The sequence below is a fragment of the Azolla caroliniana genome, unplaced genomic scaffold (assembly GCF_043228905.1).
Source record: "Azolla caroliniana isolate FFs.n. ecotype wild unplaced genomic scaffold, voAzoCaro1.0.p SCAF_6, whole genome shotgun sequence".
Taxonomy (NCBI): Eukaryota; Viridiplantae; Streptophyta; class Polypodiopsida; order Salviniales; family Salviniaceae; genus Azolla; species Azolla caroliniana.
Window position 1 is genome coordinate 2,939,949 of NW_028230441.1, and position 10,185 is coordinate 2,950,133.

General features: G+C 37.9%; 1 protein-coding gene across 1 annotated transcript; it reads right to left on the minus strand.

Annotated features, from left to right (window-relative positions):
* Positions 1–6,952: 6,952 nt before the first annotated feature.
* Positions 6,953–10,185, minus strand: LOC147862587 (laccase-22-like). The gene is made up of 6 exons (XM_087320934.1): positions 10,013–10,185; positions 9,767–9,918; positions 9,288–9,532; positions 9,050–9,178; positions 7,719–8,672; positions 6,953–7,391 (listed from the first exon to the last, which is right to left on the minus strand). Exons 1-6 carry the CDS (start codon positions 10,151–10,153, stop codon positions 7,261–7,263), a joined length of 1,752 nt encoding a protein of 583 aa, XP_087177060.1. The 5' UTR covers positions 10,154–10,185; the 3' UTR covers positions 6,953–7,260.

The window sequence follows — 10,185 nt, forward strand, 5'->3', positions numbered from 1 at the left end:
ACTAACAGAAAATTTTGCCATGGCATAGGCAATAGTAGCATAGTAGCATAACAACTTACCACTTGGGTGAGCTAATTTCTAATAACAAAGAAAGAAAAAAGAAGAAGAAAAAGGAACATGACACTAACATAAAATTTTACCATGACACTAAGAAGAGGATATGAGAAAGTTAGGAATTGAACCCAAGACACAAGTAATAGTAGCATGGCTATGACAACTTGCCACTAGGTTGTGCTTAGTTATAATCATAAGATTAAAAAGAAACATTTTTACAAAGTATATGTGGAATTGAGTGGTGACTCTCAATGTTCAACCAATAATTGTTGCAATTGAGAGTGCACATTACGATTATGATATGAATGTGTAGCAAGTGAATCAAATTGACAATGTGTGGAAAGCAAACTTGAATATGATTGAATGCAACACATTGTATCAAAGTGCGATAGTTTGAACTCTAGAACTTGTTGAAGGTACAATGTTCAAGTCAATGAATCTCTTCGCATATTCCTTGGCTCCTCAACTCACATCAAAGAGAATTTGAGCTAAGTTGTATGGAAGCAATGGTGCCAATGGCAAAGAAAGGGATGGGCTCTATCACGTATTAAATTTTTTTTTTCAGAATGAATGAATAAATTAATCATTGATAACAATTATTAGCTTCCATGTTTTGAGTAAATAAATCATTAATAGCAATATATTAGTTTCCAAAATTTGACTTATATGTAATAAATATATCATCATCAAAATAAAGCATAACAATATATTTTACAACCTTCAACAATGATTTCTTCATTTCATTTTACCTTAAAATTTTATGTCCTTCATCAATGTAAAACCCTAACGTATGTGTTGAGTGCCTCTTTAACCACCACTCCATAAAGTTTGGCGAGTGTGTGACAATTATGATAGTCTAATCTTTCCTAGTAGGAGGGGTTTCTTGGCTTTTGGAAAGGCATAATTATGTGCAATGTGAGTATTAAGTGATTTCATGGATAACTTGCATTATTTTAAGTGCCGAAGAGTTTGGTCACATGGTGGATATTATGGTTTTGGTGTGTTATTAGTAAGGTTTATGCAAAGATAAATGTGATTGACATCAATTGAACAAAGTGGAATGGTTGCATTTTTTATGGTTTGGTGGCCTTTGTTGCATGCACATATGATCTCTAGCCTACAATGTTTTGTATGGTCAATTTACATCTTCATCGAGTCATCAGTAGATGGAGCTGCTTTTTCATTGCCATATTCAAGCTCAATACAAGACATCTTTCTTTTTCAAATGGCGGATTATGGTGCTTCAAGAATACCCATGAGTCTCATATATTGAGTTGTCTTACATGCCAGTCTTTGATTTGAATGTGTTGCATCATTTTCTTAGTTAAGTTCAATTCTTTTTTGTTGCATCATTTTCTTAGTTAAGTTCCACCTATCCAAAAGCAATTGCTTCAATTTGTATTTTGGTGTTCACAAGAAACTAAACATGTCTATAGGAGAGAGCCAATCATATGCAATGATCTAACATATGTATTAAAATCTATTAAAATGATCAACTGGTTATATGACATTCATTCATACAAAAACACATTCTAACTCACTTTTGGAGCAAAAAGATTGGTCCTTCAAATATGATAAATTCTAATAAAAAATTAAACAAATTTGGCTCCAATTTTTTTTTAAAAGCCAACAATTGCACCAATGTCAATGCATAATGAACATTCTAAGGTAATAATGCTTATACATAAAAAATGGTATATATGGGAGATATTGCTTAAAAGTAAATATGCTGATTGGGATTCAAAGCATGGCACATTTAGGTTACAAATCAGCCATATTGTGATCTTCCAATGATTGAAAGGACATACTCTTAAAGATAACATCTTAATGGCAACACTTCTACCCAGCCTATTTAAATTATAATATTTCCAATCAGAAGATACTAAGTTCCTCATAAATGCCTTCTGCAATATGTAAACAAAACCAAGCCTCCTTGAGCATTCAAATTTTGAATGCCACATCATTAATGGAGACATATTATATGATCAGTGGAAGGATTAGTGAATATACTTGAGTGGATTAGTGAGGATACAAGTATACTACTCCTTGTCCAAAACTATGTTTGAATTTGACAGAGACATCCAAGTAGATGAGACGATAACCAAGCGGATGATATTGTTCCATGGCACCAAGATTCTTAAAATCTTGAGGATAAGTGTTAACCCTCTGCCGTTTGATATGTGTTAATCCTTTGCACCAACATTTGTCAATTTGGACGTTAATCCTCCAAGCCTCGTCTTGTTGTTTTTCATTTCTCTAGAAATTATGGGTAATGTAAATCTATTATGAATTAAGATTTTTATATTTACTCAAAAAGACACAAATGGTTAGCTTTAGTATTCATTGACAATTAGATTAAGTGCATGTGAAAACACTAACATCATATACATGTATATGAGTAAGCTTTGGTACGATGGATAAATGCAAACTTGTAGTGATGCCTGAACAAGATTATTCTTACTATACGTTTAATATGAGTGGTTTTCATAGATAACGAAAAATTTCAAAACAGTTAGATCACACATACGATACTCCAAAGAGTAAATAGGACATAGATCGTTGATTAACACTTGTGTAGGCCCAAGAACTTGACGTTTCTTAATGCACAAGGAGATGTAACCATAGTACGTAAAATTCGTGTTCGTCTGGCATAACATTCGTTTTCCTACGTTGGACATAGATCGTTGATTAACACTTGTGTAGCCCCAAGAACTTGACGTTTCTTAATGCACAAGGAGATGTAACCATAGTACGTAAAATTCGTGTTCGTCTGGCATAACATTCGTTTTCCTACGTTGGACATAGATCGTTGATTAACACTTGTGTAGGCCCAAGAACTTGATGTTTCTTAATGCACAAGGAGATGTAACCATAGTACGTAAAATTCGTGTTCGTCTGGCATAACATTCGTTTTCCTACGTTGGAAAACGAATGTGAATGTTATTCAAACATGTTTGTGTTTTTTGTTTTGTTTTTTTCCTTTTTTTAGGTTTATTTACCTCATAATAAATAGTTAATCCAAAAGTATGGTATTTACCATTCTTCGAGGGTGTTTATCATACTCGAATGATTGAAACATTTGTGTATGGTGCGTATGGTTCATACTATGAACGTAACAATATAATGTTTTCGAAAAGAGGAAAGGACCTAAGGACCTATGATAAGGTCAATAAATATTAAGTTGTAGTGGTAAACAAGTTTTTGCCAAGTGCGCGTTAGTTCTTGCCAAGTAACAAAAACCAAGTCCTCTAAATGTAAATCCCTAAATATTTCCTAACTAATCTAATATTATCTCCCTAATTATCTACATGTTTATAATGTACTTGATTTTTAATATTGTTTTCATTCAAGATAGTTCTTATAATGAGGAACTAATACCCCCTTCCCTCTTGCTTATTCTAGTTGACAATATTGCAACATTCAAGTGTCACCCTTGCTCTAAAAGCCAGTTAAAACTCATTATCAAAGAACAATTTCTTTTTAGGACCGAATATCAACATCGACAAGGCAACATGTTGATCATCAAATTGACCAACTTGGTTCCTTCCAATGTCCCCATACATTTTGGCAAAAGAAAATTACCAATACCAACCTATCGGTGGATTTCTATGTCCCTTCTATCAATTGTGCTCATAATTTTTGACTAGATCAACGCTTGGTAGAGGTGCCCAACACTTGCTTGCTTTGGGTGGATGGTCTTCAACATATGTTGCACATTGCCACACGAGAGGGAATGGACATACATATCTCAATATGAGTTCTAGACAATTGACATAGGCAGTGAAGACAACACATACAAAATGTGTAGATGGGAGAACTTTTAATGAAACCTTATAGCTCGTTTATAATTAACAAGAAGGCTAAGGGTGCTCTAACAATCAATGCAAAGATCGGGAAAGGAGTGAGACAAAGTCCTACATGTTCAAATCAAAACTTGCACCATCTTAAATTTGTCTATGCAATGACATTATGTCACATATAGTATTGGTCTTCTTCATACCAACTATATTGTCTAATCATTATAATGTCATTGTGTGGGGTATTTTCATATTCAATCACAATCCAACATAACCACCCTCTTGTCAAACTTTCCACCCCCAAAAAGCAAGTATCAATAATGTAAAGGCCTTTATAACAAAGTTTATCATTCCAAAGTCCAAAAACATTACTTTGCGGTTGGATACTTTTTTTGTTTGGTTTATTACTATGAGTATTCTAATTATTCTTAGATATTGACGCGTTGTCAAATAAGACATTGTGTTACATTGACATTGTGTTACTTGATAAAATATTGTATGTCCATGTTGTTATAATGTATGCTTGGTATTCACTTGGTTTTTCTTCTTTTTTTTTCCAAAAAAAACTCCTTCCATTAGTTATAAAATTTTACAAATGAGACGATTATGTACAAATCCCTAAAGGGACGCGATAGTTCCATCTAATGTGGAAGCCCACTGACTCAAGAAAGGGAGAGGACGACCATTGTTGGATGAAGGCTATGCGTTGTCTTTCAACTCCCTCGGAGCCACCTTTAAGGCCATCATATTGGCTCTTCAAAGTGGCTACAATTTCACTCCATATCTCTTGCAGTAACCTTGTTGGATGGGTGGTTTAGTTGGAGAAGACTCGCCTACATTGTTGTTTCCATAGAATCCAAAGGGTTATTGGGCTGACCAATTCCAACACCTCTTGAGATTTGTCATTAAGAGGAAAATAGTGGACATTGCCGCTGGAGGAGAAAAGAACCTCTTGTGCTTTTATCACCAAAGTCATCCCCTCCTCCTGATGCTCGTATCGGCCAATTGTAGCCTGCCATGATAGCCAACATATATTTCCCCACTTGATTGAACCTTGCACCTGTCATAATTGCAACAAGCGGCCAACCCCCCGCCATATTCTATGGGACGTTGGGCAGTCCCACAGGGCGTGTCGTATGGATTCTACTGCATGTGGGCACTCTACACAATTAGGAGAGCTAAGGTTCCCACGTTGTCATGCTCCCACCGGTAGGGACTTATGTATTAACAACCATTGGAAAGTGGTAATTCGCCTCACGTGTTGTTGCTTCCAGATTTTCTTATTTGTCATGTTCTTCGTTTCAATAAATAAGGTGGTCATAACTCAATATGTTTGCCATCTTGCAAGCAAGTTCATAAGGTGAACTTAATGAAAGTCATTTTCTTGACTAGACCATTTTTAAATGATATTATCATCTTTCTTCATGAATGCCACATTGAAGGTATTTGAAAACATTTTCTACAATGATAAGTGTGCCATATAAAGGAGGAAGCTACCAATCTTGAACATAAAGTGGAGTATAATATGTATGTACAATGGATGATTAACAAAGAATGGTGTTTTTAAAATGAGAGAGAGAGAGAGAGAGAGAGAGAGAGAGAGAGAGAGAGAGAGAGAGAGGATGCAAGGCACAGATTCCTTATATTCACAAATGTTAAAGCCATTTAGGTCGTTATGGTGCAAATCTCAGAATCTGGCCATTGTTACATGGGAAAATATTTGTCCCATTGAAACCAATGGGTTTTCAAATACCTTTTACCATCACCATTGTATAACAAATGTTTGAGTACCTTACTTGGGGGGTCAATTCTACAATTCGGAGTGTGAGAGATGGTTTCTTGTTTTATAGTCCTACATGAAATACCATCATACGTACACAATGAAAATTGATTGGAGAAATCTCACAAGGGAGGTTTGCAAGTACCTTATCCTTAGAGGAGTCACCTTTATATAAGCTACTCTTACAATACCCTTGTCATAAGATTGTCACAATTATAGAGAGAACAAAGTTTTTTGACATTGTCATGTTTCAATGTATACACCTCTTTCATGAAAAAAATGTACGAATGAATTTTAATATTCCTCTCACAATAGTTATGTCGCTTGAAAGGAATATTAATTCCACCGTTCTCATAACTGCATTGCACAAGGGCCTTGGCCTAAGAAGAGTTACCTCTTACAATTTCTCTTACACCACCACCTTCGAGGGTGACAAGATCTCTTGGCCACCCTAGAATATCGAATGCATAATCAATTTTCTGCTAAAACTAGAATATACAATGCATAACTTTTTGGCCACCACTAGAATATCAGTGCATAAGAGAGAAAGAGATGTCACATAGTTGGGGATGACATGTAAATTGCAACAAGTCGTTGCTACTAGCTTGAACATACGACACGTCATCTATGCTTGGCTGCACCTAGATTATAGAATGTGTATCTTGGCTACCACTAGAATATGGATACATAATTCAATCTATTTTTGTTAAGGTAACATCACATTCACAACCACAAGATCCAAGTTCTTGTAAACAAAAGCAAGTGAACCATTGAATTGTCACTACTATGATAATGAAACATTGGCTTTTAATAAGTCGCTTTTCAAACTACCAAATAGAACTTCCCCAGCCCCCCTCTTTCCCTTGTATAGGATGATTGGTGATTTTCTGGTAGGGAAACCCCAAACTACAAAAGGTTGCCTATTTGCTTCACAAATAAAATAAAATAAAAATCTAAGGTCTAAATGATCTTAAGTTTAACTAAGATCTTTGATTCCACAACATACACACGATTATGTGTTGAACCAACCACATCCTGAATACGACCAACTCAAGTCTTTAATCATTCATCAAATTTTGGACATCACTATGAAATGTTCAAATTAAGATCCAAATTTTTTTAAAGCGCTTTTGATTTAAGATGGTAAACACCTCTATATCCATCGTCAATGAAGATATATGTTTGATATTTGAATCTTGATTAAAGACTAATTTGTGAATAAATAGACAATGATCAAATTGATAATGCTATTATTATTTCTTACCATATTCAAATAAATTGCCATAAATCTTTTGTCAACAAAAATACATGGAAAAGGTGATGTTGTAAAACATTTGTGAAAAGATTTTAGCCAAAGGAAAAAGAATATTCATCTCAATTGATGTAGGTTTCATGGGAGACAAAAGGAGAGAGACCTATATATTCATTCATTTATCATGGAAATGTCACATTGCATAAAGATTGTAGCAAACCCTTTTTAAGTTGACAAGGAAAGATTAGGTCGAGTGTCAACACCTTTTATTTTGTGTATGTTGGCAAGTATAGAATATTAAATCGAGCTTTAACAACATTAACCTTAACCTTGTACTACTCTAAGCTTCATTTATCCTTGATGTAATCTCGAAATCATTAGCATGGAGGAAGGTCTGCTGGTGGAGGTGGTAGAGTCTGGCTCGCTCCTTTACCATTCTTTACAATGAAAGCCATTGACATGCCCCACACCGAATGAATATCAAAATGGCAATGCATGAACCACACACCTACACATTTGTAACACATTGTAAAGTGGTCAAATGCATCAAATCACAAGCACAACAATATTAGATCTAATCATATTATGTCATTTATGTTTTAAATATTCATACACTAGTAGTTGACAATTAGTGACTTAATGATTTCCGCCTAATTTGTTTCCCATTTACCAAAATACCCTTATGTTTTAAAAAATTGCCAAAATACCTCTATTGTAGTGCTGAATGTACTAACTTTTCCAATTTCTCTTAGAACATAGTAAAGGTGCTTTAGAAAATATCCTAAAATATCAAGGGGTTTGTTGGTGTTTGTTTGACACCAAGGTAGGTATTTACCTGGGTTGGTTGTGTGGAAACGGACGACCGCCCATCCCCCATATGGCACTGCTACCGTGTTTCTTGAGGGTGGGTCTTGCAAATTGAAAGTCGAGGGGTCGGTGTTAGGATCATATGTCCCGGTGCCCGTTCCCACAATATAGAAATTTTGACCGTGCAGGTGGATCGGGTGGCTCTCCAACAATGTGGTCGACGTGTCTTGGAACACAATTTGCACATTTGACCCGAACTCGAGCACCTTAACTTTGGTGGCGTAAACGGATTGACTATTGTTCGGGCTAGTTCCGGTGTAGTTGTACACGAAGAGAGGGTCCGAGGGGAAATCGGTATCATAGACCCCATTGATGTTGTTGTAGTAGGCTTGGAGGAGCGAGACGGTGGGGTCCTTGAATGTGATGTTGTTGACCGAGGCGGCGATTCGGATCCCGGCAAAGTTTTGGAATGAGCACGTGGAGCAAGGTTGTGTGGCATAGCTAATGGTGAAGAAGAGATCCTCGTCCACGGTTTGCGGGACTTGGTAGTAATAGAAGCCCCGGGAGAAGGGTTGTCCACGGAGGGACTTGGTGAATTCGGACACGTACGAGGTGTCATTGAAGTTGGGGGGTGTGGGCATTGCAAGGGAAGATGAGAGAGTGGTGCTCGCGCCCGAGTAACGGAGGACAGCGGTGGCCGAGATCATCGGAAATGGGACAAGTGTTGTGTTTGCCGGAGAGAAGACGGACACCGCTATGAAGTATTGCCCTACTTCCTGGTTGGCTGTCAGGAGCACATTGGTCGTCTGGCCTGGTGCCAACACGACCGTCTGGGTTACATAGGGTTGCGCGTATTCGGCATCGAGTTCCACCACGGTGAGGTCGTGGTTGGCCACTCCCACAAACATCTGGAAGTTCACGGCCGCGTTGATTATGCGCACCAAGTATGTCTCCCCGGCCGTCACGTTGAAGACCGGCGTGTCTGCGGCCATAACAGGGAAGGTGCCAGGATTAATCACATCGCCATCAAAATGCGGGCTCGCCTTACTCACAAGCCATGATGATGTCTAATTGCATGTTGTACTCAAGGAAATGATCAGAACTCATTAGTCTCTAGCTGCTTTTATATTTATGTAGTGTGTGTAGTGTATGTATGTAGTGTGTGTGTGTGTGTGTGTGTGTGTGTAGTCTAGTGTATGTAGAGTGTGGTCTGTGTGTTTGTAGTGTAGTGTAGTGTATGTATGTATGTAGTGTAGTGTATGTATGTATGTAGTGTAGTATATGTAGTGTATGTATGTAGTGTAGTATATGTAATGTGTGTATGTTAATGCAGTGTATGTATGTAGTGTATATATGTACCATCGATGGAGCAGTTGTATAGAGCACCCGGTTGCCCGTTGATCGTGATGGCATCAGACACGGTGTACCCCCCGCCCTCGGCCAACGCCTGTGCGATCACGTCTTCCACATTGGTGTTCCACCATTCCCCTAGGAGTGAAAAAAAATTAGGTTAGGGTGAATGTATGATTAGCACCTCCCAGTAGAGGATCAACAACATGAAAAGGTACATTGAAATTTCCATAGTATTTTTTTATACCTATGAGGAGCGGGATCTCTTCGACGGGAGAGCCGAAGGGGTAGGGCACATTGACCTTGGGACGGATGATGAAGGCGCCGTGCACCGTGGCACGCAACCAGCTGATGTGTGCGTGGTAGAAGAGCGTACCACGTTGGTCGACTATACGGAACTTGTGGACGTACGAATTGCCGGGCTGGATGGGGCATTGAGTAATGTATGCCGGCCCATCCGCCCATGCCGACAACAATTGCCGGACACCATGCCTACAAAGAAAAAAACAAGATAAGACCATCTTGGATCGACACACACACACACACACACACACACGAGAACCAGTATATGCAAAAATCTTAGTTTCATAAGATCAAAATGCACAAAAGTTTCATAAAGATCGAAATGTGGATCGAAATCCCAAACCCTTTAATCAAATCATTGCAAAAAAGCAATAATAACCAAGATTTGTGTATATGATTCATTGCAAAACTAATTTTTTATACCAGTGAATGGTGACATTGTAATTGACAAGGTTTGTAACCTTGACGATGACCGTGTCACCTTCGCGGACATAGACTGTCGGCCCCGGGAACTGCCCATTGATGGACACCAACGATTTGATGTGGCAAAGGCGGGTCACATTCGCATACTCCACCTGCTCGATCCGTTCCATAAAGCATCAATGATTAATGGCTGATGATGATTCGTTAGCTAATGAAGAGATTAAAGGCAGAGGGACGCCTACTTACTTTCCAATCCAGATTTACAGTCTCCGATCGAGCGAAGGATGCACCATGACAGAATAGAACGAAGGGTAGAACAAGGTGAAGGAGGGAGGAGATTAAGGGGTGATTAGTCCTAATGCGGGCATCATGAATGAGCTTTGCCATGCTAATCACTTCCCTAATCACACTTAATTAGA

Excerpts from the sequence above, each read along its gene's own strand:
- LOC147862587 (XM_087320934.1), bottom strand. The coding sequence starts at position 10,153 with ATGGCAAAGCTCATTCATGATGCCCGCATTAGGACTAATCACCCCTTA. Across the intron at positions 9,533-9,766 it reads TACAATGTCACCATTCACTG|GCATGGTGTCCGGCAATTGT; the intron begins GTATAAAAAATT and ends TTTTCTTTGTAG. Across the intron at positions 7,392-7,718 it reads TTTCCACACAACCAACCCAG|GTGTGTGGTTCATGCATTGC; the intron begins GTAAATACCTAC and ends ACAAATGTGTAG.